Source organism: Schistocerca serialis, chromosome 2 (genome assembly GCF_023864345.2).
Source record: "Schistocerca serialis cubense isolate TAMUIC-IGC-003099 chromosome 2, iqSchSeri2.2, whole genome shotgun sequence".
NCBI lineage: Eukaryota > Metazoa > Arthropoda > Insecta > Orthoptera > Acrididae > Schistocerca > Schistocerca serialis.
The window spans coordinates 713,894,821-713,920,794 of record NC_064639.1 but is presented as its reverse complement, the minus strand read 5'-3'; the positions used below and the strand labels follow the sequence as shown (position 1 = coordinate 713,920,794).

General features: G+C 39.3%; 1 protein-coding gene across 1 annotated transcript in view; it reads left to right on the top strand.

Moving 5' to 3' along the window:
- Positions 1–25,974, top strand: part of LOC126455676 (ATP-binding cassette sub-family C member 12-like) — a 518,625-nt gene that overhangs the window by 266,703 nt on the left and 225,948 nt on the right. The window contains exon 16 of the mRNA XM_050091443.1: positions 14,490–14,616. Coding sequence (XP_049947400.1) covers positions 14,490–14,616 — 127 coding nt within the window. The remainder of the gene's footprint in view (positions 1–14,489; positions 14,617–25,974) is intronic.

The following is a 25,974-nucleotide window of genomic DNA, read 5'->3' as shown; positions in this document are numbered from 1 at the left end:
GTGTGAGTTTTCTAAATCTACTGAAGCACTGTCTGCAACTCAGGGCCTTCTCTATGTGGTGAGTAGCAGTCTATCCTTTCCGATTATTGTTATTCCATCCTGGATTTTCCATTGTTTGATTCTGCCCTATCTAAAAGTCACTTATGTCAGTGGATTAATGTACTTGTAGCCTGCATCACCTCTAGAATGATTGCCCATTTGCCTTTGCTCCACTTATGTACTTTCTTTACATTGGCATGTGTCTGTAACCCCACCAAGCAACATTCAACCTTGCAGTGGGCAATAATCATAAGTTTTTTCAGATTGTTGTATTTTAGTCTTAAATTGCTATAATATACTCAATCCATCTTTACCCATGTATTGCATTAATTTTACTCATTTCTTATGGTTCCTGTTCTTGTAGGTGTCAGTTTTTTGTTATAAACTTCTGTGCTTACAGAGCATATATTAATACATACATATATATTCTAAAGGCTAATGCTGTGTCATTGCAATGACTCTTTTCTCATTCACTATTTGTTTCAGTTCCATGTAATTGCCTCATCCTTTCCTCTTCTTGAAGCCTTTAAAATACTTCATCCTAGGTCATCCTCTTCCTTTATTTCCCTTCAAGAATATTAATGATGAATATGTTGTGTCTGATGACATGTTCAACAAATTTTATTTTCCTCTTTTCCATTTCCTTTAAAAATTTTCTGTCTTTGTTGATTTCCCTCAAGACTTCCAAGTTGGTTTTTCTTTCCATCGACCTTATTCTTGTCATTTTCCACTACATCCACATTTCAGCAGATCCAAGTTGATTCCTTTGCAGATTACCTGGAGTCCAACGTTCACTTTTGTAGAGCAGTATACTACATAAATGTGATTTTGCAAAGAATTTTTGAATCTGTATTCATATATTAGATAGTTAAAATGTTTTATTAGTCATAAATACTTGCTTTTCCAATGCTGTCTTTCTCTTCACTTTCATTAAGCATATATTGTCCTTTGTGGGTATACTACTGAGATAACAAAATTGCTTCTCCCGCTTAATTTGGATGTCATAAAGTTTTCTGTTGGTTTTAATTTTGCCTGTATTTTTCTGTACTACCATTACTTTTGTTTTCTGTTTGTTCACTTTTAGTTTGCATAGTTTAAGAGTGTCTGATGGGACTTTCAGCTTTCTGTTCAGTTCTTTATGTAGTAATGTATCTAAAAATAGTTCAAAGCCAAATTAAGAAACTAAATGAAAAATTCTTTGTACAATTACAGGAAGAAGGTTAACACTTTTTCATAAGAGTGAGTGTTCCAATTCATAGTGTGATCTGCAGGACATGGGAGGGGGGGGGGGGGAGGGGAGACTGATGGACATATGGACAAACAAACAGGAAGAGAGATTCAGTCATTGAGTGAAGGATCAAGTGGATGCTTGTGAAGTATCATAAGGATTATTCATTCCCAGGATATAAATAAATCCACAGATGCATGTGCATGCACACACACACACACACACACACACACACACACACACACACACACACACACACACACACCAACCGAATGAATATGTCATACTACCATACAGAAATGAGAACTCTTTTATTAAGCACCACTGAGATCGAGATTAGTCTGTTGCATGCATTATAGAACTTAAGTCACTAGATCTACCTACAAAATAATGAAAACATGAGAAAAATAGGAATATTGTCCTTTACTGCCTTATGTAACCTCAAAGGGGTGAAACAAATACTAAATAATGGAAAATCCAGAATGTAATGTAACAATATAATAAAAAGAATAGTTGCTACCCACCATAATGTGGAGGTGTAGAGTCACAGAAAATCCGAACAAGAAGAGTGTCAGAAAGTTAGCTTTCAGCCAGTAAGGCCTATGTCAAAAATAGACAGCGTACACATATTCACACACTCACGGAAATGCAACTCACACACACATGACCACAGTCTGTGGCAGCTGAAGCCAGACTGCGAGCAGCAGGGCATTTTGTGGAAGGCAACCGGATGGGGGTAAGGGGGAGGGTGTGGTGAGGAAGGGGTGAGATAGTAGGGTAGGGGTGGGAAACACTAAAGTGCTACTGGGAGGATGCAAGGCGAGGTGGAGAGCGGGGCACCTAGGTGCAGTCAGGAGGAGCATACCCTTCATGACCCAGTACCACTCAGGACTGGAGCAACTGAACTGCATTCTCCACCAGGGTTTTGACTACCTCTCATCAAGCCCTGAAATGAAAAATGTCGTACCCACTATCCTTCCCACTCTTCTCACAGTGGTATTCTGCCCACACCAAACCTACACAATATACTCATCCATCCCTACACAAACCTGATTCCAATCTGTTGCCTCATGGATCAATCCCTGTAATAGACCTGGATGCAAGACCTTCCCATACACCCTCTCACCACCACCTACTCCATTCTGGTCACAAACATCACGTATCCCGACAAAGGCAGGACTACCTGTGAAACTGTTCGTGTGATCTACAAGCTAAACTGTAACCACTGACAAACTGTGGCCAAGAAACAACTGGACCACCCTGTTGCTGAATACACTGCCCAACACAATGGCCTTCATTTCAGTGATTGCTTCACAGCCTGTACCACCTGAATCCTTCCTACCAGCACCAGCTTTTCTGATTTGCACAGGTGGGAGCTCTCCGTGCAATATATCCTACATTCCTGTAACCCTCCTGGCCTCAATCTTCATTAGTCATTGTCCTTACCCATCTAGTCCTTCCCTGTTTCCATTTCAGCACTGACCGGTTCTCTATTCCACCAATGTGCCCAGTCTTTTAACTTCTCTCCTTTTCGCTATCCCCCTCCATCCCCCCCGCCCTTCATCGACCTCCTGACTGTACCTACTGCCCCCTTCTCTACCTCATTCCTACACACTCCCAGTAGCACTTCACTGTCCTCCACCACTACCCTGCTATCCCTCCCCATCCCCACCCCTGGCTCCTCCTTAGCCCCAATTGGTTGCCTCTGCCATAATGCCCTGCTGCTCGCAGCCTAACTCCAGCTGCCAGAGACTATATTCATGTGTGTGCGAGTTGCATTTGCATGAGTGTTTGCATGTGTGTATGTTGTCTATTTTTGAGAAAGGCCTTGTTGGCTAAAAGCTAACTTTATGACAGTCTTTTTGCAACTCATCATTCCCACTTTATGTTGAAACAAATACTAATATTTTTGTCTACTTTTTCTGAAGTTTCTCAGCTAGAAAATTGTATTGGTCAGTTAATTTGTTCTGTTTTGTTTATTACTTTACAAAAAGAAATGATTCTTACCTATTATTCACACACTCCCTGAAGACAAAATTGTTCAAATGTTTCTGAGCACTATGCGACTTAGCTTCTGAGGTCATCAGTCGCCTAGAACTTAGAACTAATTAAACCCAACTAACCTAAGGACAACACACACATCCATGCCCGAGGCAGGATTCAAACCTGCGACCGTAGCGGGCGCTCGGCTCCAGACTGCAGCGCCTAGAACCGCATGTCCTGAAGACACTGAAATGGTGTTTGATGCTGGTGACCTGAAAACAATACAGACTGAAAGTATTTGAGTTGCACTAATAGCTTTCCATTGCTGCCAGCCTAGCCTGACAGCTCTGAGTTTAGCATGTTGTTTGCTCTTGTATATAGCAAACATGGGCAATTACATGGTACTCAGGGGAATTGTGGCTGCCCACATTGTATCAGTGCCTGTGAAGCAGGCAAAATCACAGAAGCAGTGGGAGAAGGCTACCAAAGCACTCTTCAGGGGCTGCCTTGAATCTGAGATGAAAAGACAGGTTAGAAAGAGCTGCAATGTGCTGGCTTCTGGAAGTAGCGAACAAGCTACAGAATGGGAAGCATAACAAGAGGCCACCACCGTTCATCATCACTATGCAAACAGTTACCAATACCAGCGATATCTGTACTTCCCTGTGAAGGTGGAAGTTCTCCTAACAAATCCAGACCCTAATCAACAGTGATTCAGGTTCCAGGTGAAGGCCATGTGGCAAAGTACTGTTGCAGAGCTGCAAGATGGGTGAAATGCTTTGGCAAGCTCAAGAGTGGCACTTGTAAGAAGCATAGGGAAGAGTCTCTGATGTGCACCATCTGTGGTAGGCCCAATGTTGCCAAATGGCAAGGCTGCCCAGCTTCCTCGGGCTGCAGCCAGACCAACAGCAAGATGGTGGCCCAAGCTGTAAAGATGCACCATTGAAGAAGGAGATGACATTGACTGGGAAGTTCAAAGTTGAAACAGCAGACAGGAGAACTGGTGGCAGTTCCTCCTGCTTGGAAAAGGCCAGAATTGCCCACCAATGGAGGGGGAGAGCAGCCATCAGTAGAAAGGATGGAAACACTGCCCCTGCTTGAGCAGATACAATATCTGCGGAATGACAACATGCACGCCACACCATTCCATGTTGTAGATGAGATAACTATAAGCTTAAAAGTTAAGAGCAACAGAGATGGCTATATTTTGAGTCATCTTAGCTGCTGAGACAGAAGAAGCTTTTTGCCAGCTGTGGCAAATGAGTGCAGCTGTTTCGCATGGTACAAAAGCAGAAGAGCCTACCCGTGCCACCACCCTGTCCATGGACTGGAAGAAATGGGAGGGTATTACTGAGTAGGAGGTGCCTGCATTTGACTTCATCACCTGGCTACTTGGGCCAATAAAGTAGAAGATGCAGGTCGCCGCAGCTGGCCCCTGTGGGTGACTGAAACACTGTGTGCTGGGCTGGGACTCAAACCTAGCGCTGTTACCTTTTGAAGGCAAGTGTTCTTCCTGCAGAGATACCTGAATACGTCTCATGAGCCATCCTCACAGCTTTGGTGGAAGTTGATGCTTTGTTCTGATGGTCTGTTTTAGCATATTTTCTACACAGCCAACAAGAGTGTCATTACAATAGCTGCTAGGGTGTGTGCAAATTCTTTACTGGTTTAAGAATGGGAATCATTAATGATTCCCTCCAAGGGTCAGGATATTGACTATTCCTGAATATTTTAATAAAAAATGCAAGTAAGATTTCTTTAGGTTCAAGGTTAAGGTGCCATAGAATGCCACAATGTATGCTGTTCAGGCCATATACAGACTTGTGAGCTGCAGATAGCGCTGTGTCCAGTTCCCACATGGAGAAGGGTAGGTTATAGGGCCCTTCATTATTGTAGTTGAAATGCACTCTTTCTCTCTCTCTAACTTCTCGATAGGTCTAGAAACCAGGAACTCTGCTCAAGGATGATATTAAGCATAAAAGTAAAGTGCCATGGTCTGTAATTTTTGTACTGGTATGACTTTCAGAACTCCATTGTTCTGGATGGCAGCTAATTGGCGTGACATCCTTTTTCCAGAGATCTTCCTTACTGATTCCCATACTCAGTGGTGAATGTTGACCAGTTAACTGCCTTCAGGATATTGTGCCACAATCACTTCTCTCTCTCTCTCTTCTTGAATGTCTGTTGGGCGTTTGTTCTCTCTATCTGAAAGGCTCCAAGGTTCTGTGCAGATGAACTGTACTTGAATCTTCACACTGACATCTGCCTGTCCCTTATAGTGCTTGATACTTATCATTCCGCCCAGGAACAGGCTGCCTCCTGTGAAAGCATGAGGATTTTGGTATAGAGTTATCAGTGTCTGAATTAGATCACATCAGGAATGTGATCCACCCAATCTTGGACACTGTCTCAGTGCTCAAGCACAGCCAACTGGCTGTACACCTCAGAGTTTTCCTTGCAGAGGAGTGAAGGTTATCTACTACAGCCCACTGCATAGCATCTGTGAGTGCAGGAGAGAAAACTATCAGATTATTGGGGGACAATGACCCTGTTGCTGCACTAAAATATGTCTTTGTCCCTGTATTCAGGAAGCATATGGTTTCACATCTTAATACAGTGGCAACCACTCAACCTTTTGGACAGGTAGAGTTGCAATCCCAGAGAGCACTGTGTGAATTGAAAGTAAAAGTGGGGAAAGTTGGTTGATCAGCGCAAAGAGTGCCTCACTATCCAGTGAGTCATGTGGTGGGTGATAAATGGAAGAAAGTGTTTCCTGAAATGACACACTATGTACAGTGACAATAACTGCTTGCAGCGTGACAAGTGAGGAGTAAAGAGTGTCAGCGACAAACACTGCCACTCCCCACATTAGCCATTTTCCCACTTGGGTCATTTTCTATGTAGGTGATAGCCCCAAGACACATGAGTAACAGAATCCAGTCATTTTCTATGTAGGTGATAGCCCCAGGACACATGAGTAACAGAATGTGTTTCCTGAAGGAATATACACAAGGACCTAGCCAGTGCTGGAAGCTTTATCTCTTCTACAAGATTTCTGATGCCTTTTAAATTTGTCTCTAATATGTCCATTATCTATTTGTGAGGGCTGCCTTCCCTTTCTCATTGCACATTGGTAGTGAGCCCAAGACTATTGGCTGTGGACTACATGGGCCTGGTTGGTCCTTTAAAGTGATCACTTCCATTTCAAAATCACCATCATCAGAGATGGCAGCTGATTTTATCCCTTTGGCTTTAGTTCTCATTCTGTTGGGCTTTGTCTTGTTCTTCAAGGTAACTATCCATTCTTTGCATAGAAATGCAGGAAGGTGTCTGAGTGAGTGAACTAAGTAGCACTGGTAAGATAATTTCTTATTTTTGGGGAGAGGAGGAGGAGGGGGGGGGGGGGGGGGGGGAGGCAGTGGTGACATATTGTACATCTTAGAACTCTGGGACACTGATTCTCTGGCAGGCACAGTTTTACTGGTGCCTGTAATTTGTTATGTGCAGCAACATGAGCAGGTGTTGTAGCAGGATTAGTGTGTGTGTGTGTGTGTGTGTGTGTGTGTGTGTGTGTGTGTGTGTGTGTGTGAGAGAGAGAGAGAGAGAGAGAGATAGAGAGAGAGAGAGAGAGAGGAGGGGGTGGGGGTGGTGTTGCGCGTGTGTGTGTGTGTGTGTGTGTTGACAAACTAACTTTAGCTATGGCCTGTTTTATGACTGATGCCAATGAGTAATGAATGATAGAGGGTTGCTTGGCCTTAAACAATTTCTTTGCTTCCCACATGTAGCATTTCATGAAACTGTCTTGTGGCCATATTCTTTTTCACTTGAAACACCTCAAAAGATTTGGAAAATAATGGTAAACATTTAAGCACAAGAAACCAGCCTTAATGTGACTCGGTGAAACTGCTGAATTGGAAGTTACAATGAATGTAGGGATTCTTTCAGGGATGACATTTACTGTATTCATCATGTTCTACACATCCACAATGCCTTTGCTACTCATTCCTTTTGAAGTGCAAAGAGGTTTCTATCTATAAGGCCTTCATATGACACTATTTCATGGCTGGAATTTAGAGATTAATGCAGTTCCACAAATGGCAATTTCAATCAACAATGTACCATTTTTACTGACTTCAGGCCAGTTGTGATACCATCAAGATCTTTCTGTGATGTAGAATGGTGACACCTTGTCAAAGGTATGCTTTTCATTTCTAACAATAGCAGAAACATTTTGACATGTCTGTCCCCTGGAACTGGAACTGTTCCTTGTTTGGTAGGTGTGTATTCAGGAGAACTACTCTCATGAGTTTTCTTGATGGTTTGGGTTTGAGCATTTACCAGCAGCATAGCCAAACCACTGGACATGGATTTTGAAGAATTGATAGGCTCCATAGGCATCCTACACACAGGTAGGATAGCATAAGTCCACCCAGACAGAGATCTGCTTGCCTTAGTAACTCATGCACAGAGGTGCAGCAGGTGCCCCAGAGGTAGCCCACTAGCAGCTATTCTGCCTCAGCAACTATGCATCTCATTGGTGCTGAACACCTTGAGACTGCTGTTTATTTTGTTATGTATTTTTAATAGAGGTTTATAGCATCCTTGTAATCTGGGTACATATACCAAGATCCCCACTCCGTGTGACACACTACATCACACCCAGTTTAGGAAAACCAGATTCGTCAAGCCTGTACCCAGAAAATGAATGCTGTGCTCCATAGATGTTTGCCATTTAGAATGACCTGTGGAGTACATATGGCTTTATCAAAAATACCATGGATGCAATGAGCATTATACACACACACCCTCCGACCCTCTCCTTGCCCCTCTGCAGGTAACAGAGCATATTCTTGTAGAACCACAATCAGCAGTTAGCACTTCCCTAAAGCTGCTTTTGCCATTTTATCACTGTCATTAAGGTCCTCATCTTTGCTTCCTTCTCCACTGCTTGAAAAGATGTCCCTACATTACTTATTACCATTTTCATTTAATAATCTTTCAGTGTCTTCATCGTACAAAGACAAAGATAATGCATGCTTCTACAAGTTTATTCCTGTCTGAACAACCTGTCTATTACCTGATAAACAATTTTTTCACACAACAAAACACCAGCAATATCTGTTAGGTGATGCTTGCATTAGGTAATGAGACCATTGCAGCTGATGTACAACTCTAGATACATTTTGTAGAGCCTCCTGAATGTTGTTGACTATGGGCCCAAGTGCTGTTCTTAGAGTATGTAATGCAACACCACCAGACAGCCCATACTCAGTCTAGAAACTGTGCATGATGAAGCACTGGACCTGGCTGAGCCTAGCTCATACAAAATGGCTGAGGTGTTAACCATATTGAAGAGCTGTATGCCCTCATAAAATAATGGCTGTTGTTGTCCTTTGTTGTTTGCAGTGCCAGCCCAGCAAGGCCATGTAGGTTAACATTACAAGGCCATATCAGTCAATCATCCTGACAGTTACCCCTGCAAATACTGAAAAGGAACAACGAGTTAGTCTGGCCTCTCCACAGATATCCATCTGATTTTGTTGCACCTATTGTACAACTGTCTTTGTCACTGAGGCACTCAAATCATCCCATCTTGGTGAGGTCCATGGTCCACGAGGCACTTGTTTCTCTTAAGCAATTCAGTTTTCTTTCATCAATAGCTTACATCTATTATTTCTTCTCATTTGACTGAAATACGTCAGATAAACAGCTGTGATTTTTATGTTTATCAGCACCAACTTTTGTTAACATCAAGAATTCACCACTTTCTATCCAGACTTGTATATTTTGTTGTCTTCTGTGCTCCAGTCTATGTTCTTCAGAAAATTCAGAAACTTTTGATTTCAGGAAATCTGTTGATTCCTTATTACAGCCATTTGATACTTGACTTCCTCCAATATCAAGTGTGCCAAATTTTTATGCGCTTTGACTTGCTCTAGGACCAGACTGCCTATGACATTTGTCTTCTTCTGCTTTGAGTACCACATCTGACCATTTCAGATCTAGGAATCTTGGCAAGAAATATCAGATTCAACATGGTCACTATGAAAACTGTAGACTGCTTCTGCTTTAAATTTCACTTCATGTCTCAGGACTAGTTTTGTTTGGTAATGACTCCATATCTGTTCCTGTCATTGACACATCCAACAAATTGTTCAGTAACAACCTTTTCATCAAACTGTGAACAGAAATGTTGGTTTATATTAACATAGCAGCATGGGCCAAAAATTCTGAGGTGATCCAGTGTTCCTACTGTTTGATTGTATGTTTTTTAAAAAAAAAAAAAAAAAAAAAAAAGAGAGAGAGAGAGAGAGAGAAAAGAAAAGAAGACCTTGCAGTACAGTTTAAGATATACACTTCTCTATTCATTTCTATAGTTTACTTGGGTTCAGCGTCATACAGCCTGAGGAATTATTTTCACATTCAGTCACATCATTTTGTTCAAGGTTATAGGGTGGAGGAATCAGTAATTCTGTTACCTTATGTGTGAGCAATTCCTTAAAAGTTTTGTTATTGAATTCTTTGCCTCCATCACATCTAAAGTGTTTTGTTTGAGTTTCATGTAAAAATTGTTTAAGTACATCATACTGTTCATTTTTTTGTGTTTCAGGAAGAAAAATTCATTACATTTATTGAAAGCATCTTTGGAAAATACATCTCTCAGTTGTCCATTGACATTTGCTTGTAATAGTTTGTCAGTAACTGTGGATCAGTTTATTTGTTGTTTGGTATTCTGTACATCTTTCCTAATACACAACCACCACAAAATTCTCCCTTGCAGTCATCAATGTTGATGTCAAATTTGCTCAAGATGTTCTTAATGTGAAGCTAATTTTGGTGACTAAAAGTGGTGCACTTGGAGTATTTCGTAGGGTGTCACTAAGTTCACTTGATGATAAAAGTGACACCAGTGGCTTTCTTCTGAATCAGTGTAGTCAAATGTTATATGATACATTTGCATCAGACACATATAAGATATTGTCAATTCTAGCAGTGTATCATTCACTGCTTCACCTAATGTTTGTATCAGCAGCTCTTTAGCTAAATACTGTATGCACATATTAGTATCTTGTTTTCCCAGTGAAATCACTTATAGAACATTAAATCCATTGTAGAACGAAAATGCTGGTTATTCAGATTAATAATCTTCATAGCTCCACTGTCACAATACCGTTTCTTTGCATCACTGACGTTTCCAGCAGACACTCCAATTATGCTTGAGTAGAAGCAATATTTCTTTTCAACATCTCATTTTGTCAAACATTATTGCTGACACAAGTCTTCTGTGGACACTTCCCTCCTGTGTCCTAGTAGTTTTAGAAATATTTGCTTCACTCATACATTTGACATCTTCATATATTTGTTATTTTATTCCCCTTTTTGTGTTAGAAATGACAAATGCAGTTGATCCACTGCACTTTTTCATGCAGTTCAGTAGAACAGATTTTCTTCGATATGTAAATTTAAACTCTGGATTTCTGATGGTAAATTGTCCAAGAGATTTTTAAAATTATCATTTCCCTTTCTCAGCATAGGAAAAATTCTACCATTTAGTACACTTTCAGACAATGTATTCTCTTCATATTTCATTAATTCATCATTCAGACTTAAAAAATTAATAACTCTTGCAGCATACCTACAAGTGTGTTAATATCTTCATTTTCTATGTGTTTGATCCAAAGAAGATGTTCAAATAACATGTTTAAACCTTTCATGCTGCTACATTCAAGTTGCACATTAGCATTATTGCATGCCAAAACATGTTCAGCATCTGGTGTACTTTGCACTTTCTGTCAGGCTTGGTAATTTCAGTCATCCTTTTGTCCTTCTATATATGCCACATTTTGTTCATATTTTCATTCCATGGCAACACCACATATTCATAAGTACCTTTAGTATCTTCAAGATCATGTGAGCAGAGCACCATAGAGATGTGCCATTTCCAGTTTTCCCAATTCTGAGGTCCTACAAGTACATCAATATTCACTTTATAATCGCCATTGGTACCAATAATCAAAATATCCACGGGTGTACTGCCGGTCTACAGTGTCCAACGGGCACAATATTTCAGCGATCATACATGTCGCCATCATCGGGTGAACTGACGGACTGAGCTCCTGTGAACGTGCCGGTACGGAGATCCGTATGCTATGGCTGCTCAGGGGGAACTGGCTTCGGTCGTGGCGGCGGCCGATTTAAATACCCTCCGCCCGCGGTGCACTCCCTCTGCCATCCGCACCCCGCGCCACGGTCACACGGTGCAACAGATTACAACGGCGTCTGAGATGACGATGGTGTGATGGCTCTGTCCGCCGTGGTCATCACAACTATACATTTGCTCGATTTACTCATGATTAACCCAATCGCTGGTTCCCAAGCCTTGCTAAGATTATAGCCACAGTCACGATTTATGAGGTCATCATTGGTGTGAATTTCGATGGCCTCTCTAACTACGCTGTCCCAGTATCTCGACATCTGTACCAGAATCCTCATGCATTCATACTCCATAGCGTGATTTTCCGACAAACAATGTTCAGTGACCGCCGACTTGCTCGGATACATCAGTCGAGTGTGCCTCTGGTGTTCACAGCATCGATCCTTGACGGTACACATCATCTGACCAATATACGACTGCCACATTGACATGGAATCTGGTAAACGCTGGCCTTCCTCAGACCGAGGTCATCTTTGGCACTCCCCACCAGTGCACGGGTTTTATTCGGGGGACAAAACACAGTTCCCACCCGGTGTTTCTTCAAAATGCGGGCGATTTTCCCCAAGAGTGTGCCTGTATATGGAATAAACACAGTGCCTACCTCCTCCCTCGTGATTTCATCCATCTCCACAGGTTGTGCTGTCGTATATTGGTCAGACGATGTGTACCGTGGAGGATCGATGCCATGAGTACCAGAGGCACACTCGACTGATGTATCCGAGCAAGTCGGCGGTCGCTGAACATTGTCTGTCGGAAAATCACGCTATGGAGTATGAACGCACGAGGATTCTGGTGCAGACATCGAGATACTGGGACAGTGTTGTTAGAGAGGCCATCGAAATTCGCACCAATGACGACCTCATAAACCGTGACTGTGGCTATAATCTTAGTAAGGCTTGGGAACCAGCGATTGGGTTAATCACAAGTAAATCGAGCAAACGTATAGTTGTGACGACCATGGCGGACAGAGCCATCACACCGACATCATCTCAGACGCCGTTGCAATCTGTTCCACCGCGTGACCGTGGCGCGGGGCGTGGACAGCGGAGGGAGTGCGCCGCGGGCGGAGGGTATTTAAATCGGCCACCGCAGCGACTGAAGCCAGTTCCCAAAGAATCACATTGGTACCCATATTTTTATGAAATTTTACTGCTACTGTGCATTTCAATTGGCAAAAAATTTCTTATCGATCACACACTTGGTTTCTTTAATCTTCACTAAAATTATGGTTTGTTTATTTTGACATGGTCCTGGCCCATAATCTGTTATGAACTATTAGGATTGACCAACACAGTTTCTTTTAAGAATGATTTATTCACAGGATATGAACTATTCACTAACAAAATGAATTACAAAGAGGTTTTATAAAAATCAAGGGCATTTCAAAATGTAATGAAATAGCAGTTTATAGTGAACACTTAACATTTGACTTTTTAGTACAGCATTTCCAATTTCATTTATTCTCAATATTTCTAAATTGTGCAGCATTAGCACACTTCACAGGCACACAGTTTGTGACTTCTTAACAGATTATATAACTTGTGACATGTACTATCTACTATTTGGCTGTTCTTCTTTGATCTCACATTAATTCTTAGAATGTTCCCTCACTAAGTTCTCTGGTCAGCCATTCATAAGTCTTTTTGCACTCAGGGTACCATGAAAATAAAGAACACAAATTTTGTAAATTTCTGCTTTTATCAATTCTCCCACTCACACAGAATAATTTTTTTCTGTTTAGTAGAGTCTCCTCTGTTTGACACAAGTTTAAACTGGTCAAGCTGCACATGAATACCCATTATAAAATGAAAAATAAGGTAGAAACATACCTCTAAAGGACACAAACAGAAACTGGTCCTTACAATGCTTTTCCCCCCAGAGCAGTAACTGTTTATTTGCTTCTTTAACTTACAGCTGATATAAGGTATTGAAATTGCATAATATTTCACTACAAAACACAGCCAGTGATTCGGTTAACAGTCTCAATGCCACATACAAAACTATTAGGAGAGTTTTCTAGTCAAGTATTGTAATAAGTTGAGCATCTTGGAGTATGCTAAGATCGTTAAGAAATCAGGAGGATATTTGGTTCTGTATGTCGTCTGTATGGTGGAATATAAAATATTTAGTAGAAAACATAGACAAAAAAGGAATAGAGTGCAGGGTGGACTTTATTTTTCCATCAGTGTGGAAGTCATAGAAAGTCGAACACTAGAGCAGAGTGATATGGATGTGGAAGGAAGAGTATGTAAAAGTTTTGAGGAAACCACTGCAGGGTTAATCTCAAATGCTTTGGGTAAACCTCATTAAACTTAGATAAGAAGATTTAAACTTGTAATCTCCTGTCTCTGCTGCAGTACCATCTTACTTGGTGACACTTGTAGGAATGAAACTGTATGATGTCTATTCATTTAGTAACTAAATTCTGTGAGAAAACAGCTGTCAGCATATCCTTGATAATCAGAAGTACAGCTGTTGATCATGTGTAATTCAGTATCATCACAGAAACAGAAATATGTTTATTTTTATTTTCTAGAAAATTTGCCTTATAAAATGTATCACATTGAAGGAAGTGACATTTTAAAAAATCACATAAAATTTAATTTTTCATTGTCCTGGGTTTTTGTTAATATTTGTGTATAAAAGAAGAAAAGCAAGAAGCAAATATGCTGTAATATAGATAAATATATACTTTTTATTTTCATATTGATTAACAGCATACTACAATCAATAATTCATGTGTGACTAAAGTTACACCATTTTCTGCATCTGTTGGCCTGAAGGATAACTATATTTTTTAATGTTATTTCATAATTTGCTAAATACATGGAAAGTGTGTAAGAACCAATAACAGTCATAAGGCAATTGCATCCCCTCCATTCAATCACCTCTGAAGTCTATAGTCATTTGTTTGTGGCTGCACAGAGTGAATTTCTTTTGAGTTTAATCTGACTAATCTGTATACATTTATTTCAGTTAACAGTCTTTGGAAAGTTTTCTTTCACAAACTCCACTTTTTTACAGGGACATATACCTCATAGATGAACCTCTAACAATGGTGGACCCAAATACACGAAGAACTGTGTTTGAGAAAGCAATTTTGACAGCCCTTAATGGAAAAACTGTCTTTATAGCCACAAAACTTACAACGGTAAAATTAAATATATAGTTCAGTTCATGCTCCCCACTAACTGCTATATTTAAATGGAAATAAATGGCAAACTCTACATATCTAAAAGTTATCTTTGTGTTAATATGGTTATATTTGTGTGTGTGTGTGTGTGTGTGTGTGTGTGTTTGTGTGCAGTGGGTGAGCTATATTTCGAATTTAAGTAATGTTGAAGCGTAATTCAAAAATACTTATTTTTAGTTACTTTGTTTTTAATCAGTTGGATCACCATGTGAAGCCCACAAAGCCTTAGATCAGAACAAGAAGAATACTGGCAACAACAATGTACTGTGTAAGAATGTAGTTCATTTTAAAACTCTTAATAATTATCGAGGGAAGGAGAAGCTCTGTTAGTGGAAACTATCTCAGCATTCATCTGGATCTATTTCTGTCTGGTTTATTGGATCAGACAAACTTTCCAAAAAGCTCACCGTAAAATATTTTGACCTTAATCTTTTTAATGTAACATAAATCCAAATAGTTGCTCACAAGATGGCTACATGATCAAAATGAAATAAACCATGGAAAAAAAGAAGTTGAGCAAAATTGTGAAGAAACTTTTGATTGGCAGAAACATGTGAATCAAAAACAGGTGATTGCCATTTTAGAAGGGTATTCTATGGTCCACAGCCAAGGAATAACAAAAAAATTACTGAATTAAAATAGTGTGAAATGGAATAAAAGCTTGAGCTAGTGATAAATTACTTTCCCACAGTTACAAATATTGAGAAGTGTTTGCAGCCAGCTATTGTAGACAAATGAGGGCACACAATTCTTATCAAAAGTGACAAAAAGAATCAAGGAATTGAAGAAAAGGAGAAGAGCTGAAATTTCATTTTAAATTGTGTATTGGTTGAATTTTTATAATTCCCATCAAAGTTATAGGAAAAAAAGAAAGGGAGAGTGAGTTAGTGAGTGAGTGAGAGAGAGAGAGAGAGAGAGAGAGAGAGAGAGAGAGAGAGAGATAGAGAGAGGGGGGGGGGGGGGAGGAGTATGTGCTCTGTGTGAGAAAATTAATCTCAGCCATGGAATAAACTGTAATAGATTGAAATTAGGTTGAAAAAGACTACTTATAGGAAACTGAAATTAACTGTTGAATTATGGATGGCTATGGATGTTGACATACAAAATGCAATACTTGGAAGAGGAAGAAAAACAGATAATACCAATGCCAATGCTTCTTCTTTAGTCTTTCTCTTCTTGTTGTTTATCCTGGTTTCTTGAGATCTCTTGTGAAGAGACATGATACAACAAGTTCTGTAGTGGTGTAGGACAATCAGTGAAGTTACACAACAGTTAATAATTTAACTTTTGAAACTGCCGGTTTATTGGCATTTATGGAAAGAAAAACACTCTCATACTCTCATGCGGTCAGGAAACCTCGTGTAACATTTTGTGTGTGTAATGGGCCTTACTACATCGCAAATCATTCTAATGAATTAATTAAGCTGCTTTACAGTGCTGCTAGGCAACATAATCAACAAGGTGATACATGTCTCAATTAAAACTGGACCTTGATATTTTGAATAAATTTTGGGTTCAATTTTTTTTTTTCCCCCCCTCCAAAATCAGCACTTGTCTGAAAATTAAGTTCAAACTTTGTGCATTAAGCCCAAATGCATTTGCAACTATTCTACCCAATTTACTGGACAGCTTGATCTCACACTGGTTTGTAACATATTTCAAATCAAGCGCGCAGGTTTCAGTTTTCCCTAATGGGCTAAACAACTGTTTTGTAATAACGTGATGTGGCTATCTCACATAAAGTTCAAGTGAACTTGGTTTTACTCTCCATTCAGGTCAAGATCAAAATTCACCACATAGGTCTGCGAACTGTACACACACACTTTTAGCACTCTTAGTGATAACTCATCTCAGAGTAAAAGCCACACATAAATTCACACTTTTTTTTATGCATACAAAATTCAAAACACCTTTATATTAAACAAATAAATTATGGCATGTAATTACTAATTAAATATTTCTGATTCTGAATAAACTTCAAGAACATGTATTTCATAATCAATAAAATTTTATCGCCTGAGAGAAATTATTAGTTTGCTAAATCGGATTCAGATTACAGTCAACTCATGTCTGGTTGATGACATCACGAATCAACACTTGCTTGGAATGAACAAAATACCTGTACTGAAAAATACTGTCCGTTGAATAATTTACTGACTTTTATAACAAATTTGGTACCTCTTGCATCGCTACAATATATGATTTATTTATCTTGGGTTTCATGCTCAGAGTTCCTCAAGAGGACCACAGCATCCCAACACTACTGATAATTAACTAGCTTTTAGTATGTCTTGCATGTGGAGAGATTGCAGTGCTTGAGAGTGTGCTAGCAATATTCATGTGGAATCACCCTTCCGCACTTGGGGAGCTTGCCTTCCGGCATTAATAAAGCGTGCACGTTCATAGGTGACAGTGGTGATGTCACGAGCAAAATTCGTGAACATGCCTGCCTAAACTTGGGTAATAGCAAAACTGTTCAATCTTAGCAAAAGTTTTATTTATGCCAAAATGCCCCCAACTTTTATGGGTATACCAGATAAAGTCTCGTAAACAACTTTCTGGAATGCACACACTCCACCGTTCTTCCTCTTTCTTAGGTTTATGATACAAAATGCCATCTTTTATCATAAATTGCTTAGCTAATTCTGATTTCGGATTCTCAGTGATCATTTGCACAATGTTTTTCCACTTACAGTCAGCAGTTTCCAATTCAGACATACGTTTACACATATCTAGAGAATTATGTCTGTATGTTTGATCTTTAACCAACAGTACTTTGTACTCTGATGCCTGTTCAATTAGTTCTGCACTTTCAGAAATGCCCTGTAGCAACCTGGACAAGACCTCAGCAATTATGTTATCTTTCCCATTAATATATACAATGTGGAAGCGATACTCTTGCAACGCTAAAGCCCATCTCGCTAAGTGTGCATGTAACAGTTTACATGTTAATAAGAAACTGAAAGATTGGTGGTAAACAAAAAAATGGAATTCCTTGGAAGCCCAAACCACAGCTAAGGCTTCAAGTTCCGTTACTGAGTATAATTGTTCATATTCTGTTAGTACCCGACTTGCAAAACTAATCACTTTAATTTGGTGTTCGCCATCTGTTTCATCCACTTCAAACAGATAAGTTCCTAGTCCTGTAAAAGGTGCATCAGCAGCAATGCAAAAATCTTTCTCCATATGGGGGTGGTACAGAATACCTGCGTTGACTAACGCTTCCTTGATGCTATTGAACTCTCTCTCACAGGTGGAATTCGACTATCAAACTATATTTCTCTTGAGCAGATTTAACTACACACAACATAACCGTATGGCAAACGCCACACCTTCACCTGCCCATGTTAGGCAAAACTTTCCTGCCTGACTCATGTAGAACTATCACCGTCAGAGGGTGGTACGGGACTATAAGTCCCACCGCCACACCTCCAAAGTGAATTGCAGTGACGCAGTCTCTGCCCTGTGGAAATTTACTGCCTCACCAACACAGTTAGACCGCAATAGACCGGTGATGCTGTATTGCAACATATCAGCCCGGACTACAAGTCCATTTAAAAAAAAAAAAAAAAACTACACATTGCTGTGACTTATTGGCTACAAAACGTCAGTAAAAGGATACTAATCCCAAGAATGCTTTCAACTGCCTTTTTGTTTTAGGTGATGGAAAATTCTTTATGGCTTGTATTTTCTTTTCATCTGGCACAGTCCCTAAGGGTAAAATGACATGTCCAAGACATTTAATCTTTTCACTACCGAATTCTGACTTACATAGGTTGGCAGTGACTCCGGCCTGTTCAAATTTGCTCAATAGTCTATTTATTATCTCCATATGCTCTTCCCAGGTGGGAGTCACAATCAAAATATCATCCACATATATGGTGACATTATCAAGCAACTCTGGGTCCAACATTGAATCAAGAGCTGCTATAAATGCTCCAGCACTTGCATTTCACCTGAATGGGAGTATTTTAAATTGGTAACTCTGACCAGCGAAAATGAAAGCTGTATATTTTCTGGACTGTTCTGTCAAGGGGATTTTCCAGTAGGAAAATTGCAAATAAGTGTATGAAAGATACCTTACTCCAAAGAACTTTTGCAACTATTCCTCCAAATTCTCTGGCCTAGTCCTTACTGGCACAATAATTTTATTAAGATCACAAGCATCTATTACCAGACGTATTTTTCCACTATCTTTTGTAACTGCTAGTAATGGGCTGCTGTAAGGTGACATTGACAGCTCAATTATTCCCCATTCTAGCATCTTACGTATCTCTAGTTTCACTGCCTCCTTTTTCGACCATGGAATGGAGTAAGCAACATTACAAAATGTCTTGTGTGGTATCACATCACATCAGTATTATATGTATAACCTCTGATGACCCCTGGTCTCTCAGAGAATACCTCTAATTGTTCCTTCAATAGCTGAGATAATTGTAATTGTTGCTGTGGTGCCAGATATGTAGATTCCTCTACTTTATTGTTTATTGCTTGACAAGACACTGTGTTACTAACATTCTTTCCACTGTCATGGCTGTAATCTCCCCCCCCCCCTCCCCCCCCCCCCCCCCTCCCAAAACACTGCTGCATATCCAGTATTTTTGTGAGGTTACTCTTCACTTTAACATTCTGACAATACTTGCCATGTATAGCTTTATTGCACACCAATTCCAGTTTCACTCTCACTTCCTTATTCTCCAAGCTGCAAATACCTTGAGAGAGGTCGATGTAGGCACTCCTTTCTCTCAAAAACTCTCAACTCAGAATAATCCCTTTACAACCAGGAATGTGCAATTGAATGCTCCATTTCCCATAAATATGTCCACCTGTACCTGGCTCTCCACTACCTGTGAACCAATGGCACCCGACACTTTGCAATTCTGAACTGGCAACACTGGCACTTTATGCAGTTGGCACAATTTCCTATAGAAATCATAACTCATCACATTAACTGCAGATCCTGTATCAATCATGATATTGACCCATATACTAATAACTTTAGCCTGAACCACAGCCAGTATCAACTCACTATCTACTTGGTTACATCTCTTATTCTCCGATAAAAGTTCCTCCTTCATTCCAACACCATTGTTATATCTTAACATAATCACGTCATCATGTTTCCCCTTACTCTCTTGTGAGCTCTCCCTCCATCCCACAGCCGACAATGGAGAGCTAATTGTGGCCATCTTTAGCTTGTCGAATTGGTTGACGTAGGATGACTGTCATTTGTCACATCAACTATTCTCACACTTTGATTCTGATTCTGCCAAGCCATATTGTTTGAATTACGTGTTTGACCATATTTGTTCTTATTATTGCTATTGTTTGTGTATCTCTCTGTGTTATTCTGACTCGGATGCAATGCCATTGCAAGTCTATTCTTCCCCTGTTGATGGCCACCTCCTGGACCAAACCTTTCCTCATACCTTCGTTTCCATCTGTATTGAGGTGAACCGTTTCCCTAAGCCTGTCTATTGTTATTACTTTTGTTATCATTCAGATGACTGCTAAACAACTGTTTCCTTACAATCGTAACTGTTTCCATTGATACTTTGCAACTTTAAGTCTTCCTAAATTAAATCTAACAAATCCAAGACAGACAAGAAGTTATCCAAATCATTGTCTGGAACATGGATTAGTTTCTCTCTAATATTTGGTGTAAGTCTGGCTTTTAATAGCCTGATCACATCACGATTTGAAATCAGGTCGTCCCAATATCGCATTTTGTTGATGTGCTTTTCGAAATACTTTCCTAGGCTTCCTTGTTTAGGACTATATGCCTCTGCACTTTATATTTCTTTTCTAAGTCTTTGCTGAATACAAGGCGACCAGTATTTATTTAGAAATGCCTTCTCAATTTGTTCACAGGTGTAGCTATTTTCAGCTGCATCTGTCGCCCATAGAGCAACATTTCCTACTATGTGCAAAACAATAAACTGTATCTTTTGTTTCTCTGTCAATGCTATGTTCAAAAATTTTTTATGAATACAACTGGGTGAATATTTTTCTTGTCGGTGGAGAAGGATTGAAACTGGTGGTGTTTTATTAAACTCTCCTCCATCATTATTGAAGATACAGTGGGCACAGCCCCTGCTTCATTCAACGGTTCAGTGTTAGGACTACATGTTCCTGCCTGTCCCCCACAAATTGTATTATATGTGGCAGAGAATGGCAAATTTTCGGCTAAAGCATGCAAAGTAGGTACATAATTGTTCTCCATTCTCATATTTACTCATTCCTGAGGTGTCTGATTGTTGAGTGAACTGCGCGAATTGTGCGTCACTTCTGTTCATATTTTGTCATCTATCTGTTTCTCTTTGTTATCTATCCATTTTTCTACTTTTTCTATGCATACTATTCTGCTCTATTTGCTGATTTTGTATGTCTGTGGTTAAACTGGCTACCAAATTTGCAATTTCTGGTAGGCTTGTTTCAAACTGGCTATGTCTGCTTTCATGACCTCTTAAACATTTAAGCTGTTTATATATTCTGTTTTCCCTCTCTTTTTCCCTTTCTTCCCTTTTTCTCTCTCCTCCTGCTGTCTCTCCCTTTCTAACTGTATTCTTTCCCTGTTTCTATCTGTCTCCTCCTGTTGCTTCTGGAACTGATCTAACTTCATTAGAATTGCAGTCATGGCGTTGTAACCAGGCGGTGCGCACGTAACTGTTTGCTTATTTGCGGGCATAGCTGTTTCACCCGCAACAGTTGGCAACATGCTGCTATCAGCGCTATGCTCAATTTCTATGTGCTGATTTGCAGTTATTATTTCATGATCAGTAATATGTTCCTGCATGTTCTTACTAGATGTGGATGCCATGGGGGTTTCCTCCAATTTGTTATCACTATACTCTCGTTAATCTGCTTCCATATCAACTTCTCTCCTAGTCTTACTAATCTCTTTAACTCTTAATGAGACATTGTTCTATCACAATTATTTTCACATTGTAATTACCACAAAAATAATAGTAATACAGTATAAAACTTCTAATCCCACATAAATTTACAGCAAATATAAATTTTCTTACCTACTTGAATTACTGTTTACAAAACACTACCATGTGGTACGAACCATGAATACTGGGAAACAATATGGCACACAAAAGCAAGAGATATTTTCATTTCTATTGTCATATTTATTCTTAGTCAAATCTGTGGTGGGTTCCAGGTCTTCTGTTTCTCTTTACATCAAAAATAATATTCCTCACACACATGAAACAGACTACATATACAAGCATTAATTTTCTTCTATTAATGATATATTCTTTCCACATACATAAATTTTCTGGAACATCGAGCCCAACTTTGGGCGCCAGTTATCGCGTAATTGTTTTGAATGAATTAAATTGAATACTGATTTGTACAACAAAAACTGTGCTGTTATTCCTATTGTACAGAATGGTTTTGAAAGTACTCTTTTATGTTTGTTAAAAGCCATGGCTAAGTTTTCTCAGGGCGCTATCACCAGAAATATCATACGCATCCCAACATGAAGACATCTGTCTTACTCACGATGGATTAAAAATCTCTCTATAATATTATGTAATAATCCGCATGAACCACATGTTGTGTCGTACTTGTAAAGGCACATGTTCTAGCAGCACAGGTAGAGTATCCCATATGAAATCATGATAACGTGCTCCATTGAGCGTAGGTGGAAGAACATGGGGCCCAATCAAGACATCACCAACAATGCCTCCCCAAACGTTCACAGAAAATCTGTGTTGGTGACGTGATTGCACAATTGTGTGTGGATTCTCATCAGCCCACACATGTGGATTGTGAAAATTTACAATTTGATCATGTTGGAATGAAGCCTCATCCGGAAAGAGAACATTTGCACTGAAATGAGGATTGACACAGTGTTGGATGAACCATTCGCAGAAGTGTACCCGTGGAGGCCAATCAGGTGTTGATAGTGCCTGCACTCTCTGTACATGGTACGGAAACAACTGGTTCTACCGTAGTACTCTCCATACAGTGACGTGGTCAACGTTACCTTGTACAGCAGCAACTTCTCTGACGCTGACATTATGGTTATCGTCAACTGCCTCGTCCATTGCAGATATCCTCGTCGTTCTAGGTCTTCCCCAGTCGCAAGTCATAGGCTGGAATCTTCTGTGCTCCCTAAGATGCCAATCAATTGCTTCGAACATCTTCCTGTTGGGTCACCTTCGTTCTGGAAATCTGTCTTGATACAAATGTACCGCGCCACGGCTATTGCCCCATGCTAATCCATACATCAAATGGGCATCTGCCAACTCCGCATTTGTAAACATTGCACTGACTGCAAAACCACGTTCGTGATGGACACTAACCTGTTGATGCTATGAACTGATGTGCTTGATGATAGTACTTTAGAGCAATGAGTTGCATGTCAACACAAGCACCGAAGTCAACATTAACTTCCTTCAATTGGGCCAACTGGCAGTGAATCAAGGAAGTACAGTACATATTGACGAAACTAAAATGGAAATTAAGCGTTTCCGGACACATGTCCATATAACATCTTTTCTTTATTTGTCGGTGAGGAACGTTTCCTGAAAGTTTGGCCGTACCTTTTTGTAACACCCTGTAGATAGTACTATTAATAAAAACTGTACCTCTGGCATAATATGAATTAGAAAATATTACAAGACGCTGTTTTCAATTTATTGAGATTATTCTTTTTAATATTTTTAGTATAAAATTACTGTTAAAAGAACTTGTATAATTTTTGCCATCAGTGGCGTCACTCCAATAATGAGCCTACACAAAATGTCCAAGGCAACATTTAATTATTACATACTGAATCATAAGCAGGATAGGTACTCACTACTGACAAAAACACATATTACAATTATTAATTTCGCGTATATTCACCAAAATTCTATTACTACTACAGATAATTGTATCAGTTACAGACCGTGAACAATCAGTGTCCGTCAGCTAGAACATCAGAATCAATAAGATTATGAAACAAAAAAATATGCTCATTCTTCTTGTACAAAGGGACAAAGATAATAATAATTGTGATTCTAAGAGCATAGATAGTGCTTCTCCATTTTTGAGTATCAACGACTGATTTATGCTCTTTTTTACCAGAGGTTATGCTATAAAAGCCCCCTGGAATGCCATTTGGATAGTTACATACAATTTTTTAAATGGCATTCCACTATAGCATATTTCTTTATTTTGATTGTCTATGTCCAAACAGGTGATGATAGATATTTTATTTGATTATGATATTAATATATTTTAAGTTTGTCAGTGTCCAAACAGGTGACTGCAGATGTATTCGATATAGTCATGGTATTAATATATTCTTAGCTTATCTGCATCCAAACAGGTGACTACATATACATGTGATTGTGATAGTTGTGATAATACAGGTGCTTTCTTGCAATTCTTGCACATGGATGATTTTACTTTGAAGTTGAGTACAGCCTATTTTATTACTTCCCCTCGGAATGATTTGTATTATGCTGCCCCATTTGGGTAAAATCCAATGGGAAACCGAGGGAAAACCAGGGAAGAGCTATAAAGACTATACTCATAAACATTTAAATGCATAAAAACAGAACAGCCACAATCTCCACACTGGTATGTCTCGATACTGATACAGTCTTTACCATGCTATATTCCACATTGTACTCAGGATCTCTGTCAATACTGTTGCCTATCCCACCCACAATAACCACTGTGTCCTCCCCGGTAAAGTCTTTACAGAGTGAAACTAAACCCTCTGTCACCTGACCCAGACCAGCACTAGATTAAAACAAAAAAAATGGTGACCTGATATTCTGATCCTAATTCATCCTGCAGAAGTTTTCCTACACCTATGGCATGAGAGCTAACCAAACACCAATACTTTTTTTCCTCTTTGTTGACTTTCCTATACACTTACTCAGTTTTCTACTGAAAGTTTGTTGTTCCCAGTCTAGACCTAACTCTACCTGAGGCTCATCAGTTTCTAACTGAAGCAATAGGTTGAACTTATTTTTTACATTCACCACAAACCTGTCTGATGAAGTTCTGAATCTGTACCTTCTGTTGACCATTGCTACTTGTAATATACCCCTCCTTCTTTCTTGCTGCTACTGCCCACTGTGGTAAAGTCTTTTCTAAAGATTCAAGAAGAGTAAGATTCACAATAAACTTTTTAGTTTACTTATCTTTTCTGGCACAGTTGGCTCTATTTCTTCATGTCTATGGGTCTGATTCTTGAAGCTGGAATTCTCACATTTTAAGTCCTCATGGTTGAACTGATCTAAATAATTTTGAGGAATTTTGTTGCAGAATTTTTAATGTGTTAATTTATTTTGTCACATTTTATTATATCACACAGTCTTGAATTTTCCCATTAACAAAGCCAAAATTACATTATTCACCCAAAATACCAAATATACGTCTGATCGCATCAGAGGCTTACTACTCCTTCACTCTGTGGTAATAACAATATTCCAAAGGGTTTACAATTTTTCTTGACAAATAAATTTCTATTAAGTTCTCTTATTATTTCATAAATAAAGCCAGAAATAAATATAATAAACAGTACTAGGTTGTGCAATTAATAATAGAAATTTTAAGTGCCCCAAATATTTCATAATTTCAAATAAATAAATAAATAATAATAATAATAATAAAAGTTTTAACTGTACATTCAGAGCTAGCAATTTTAACAACAAATATAAAATAATTCCTTTTCATATATTTTAGCTTGACACATAACATATTGTATATAAAATTATATGAATTTTTTCAGGAAAACAGCTGAGATAATATTGACCTGTCCAAAATTCGAAAAATATTACTGGCATCGACTACTACTGTTGTGTCTGCCCCTGGTGGTTGAGTGATCAGTGTGACAGAATGTCAATCCTTAGGACCCAGCTTCGATTCCTGGATGGGTCGGAGATTTTCTCCACTCAGGAACTGGTTATTGTGTTGTTCTAACCATCATCATTTCATCCCCAATGACACACGAGTTGCCAAAGTGACATCAAATTGAAAGACTTGCACCTGGTGAACGGTCTACCTGATGGGAGGCCCAAGTCACATGACATTTGCTACTGTTGTGGAAAAGTAATGCAAGAGGGAGATGTTCCTTTACACACTTCCAATCTCTCTTCACCCTTCTCCCTTCTTAATCTGTCCTGATCTTTACTAGCTTGATCTAACTCAGCATGAAGGGTGGCAATTTTCCCCATCTGTTCCACTATCTTTCTATCTCTGCTTCATATCCTACAGAACCCCTGATGAGCCTGATTCACTTCCCCAATGCCCACGCCACTATAGTCATCCAAATGGAGAAAACTACTGCATCCATCACACCAA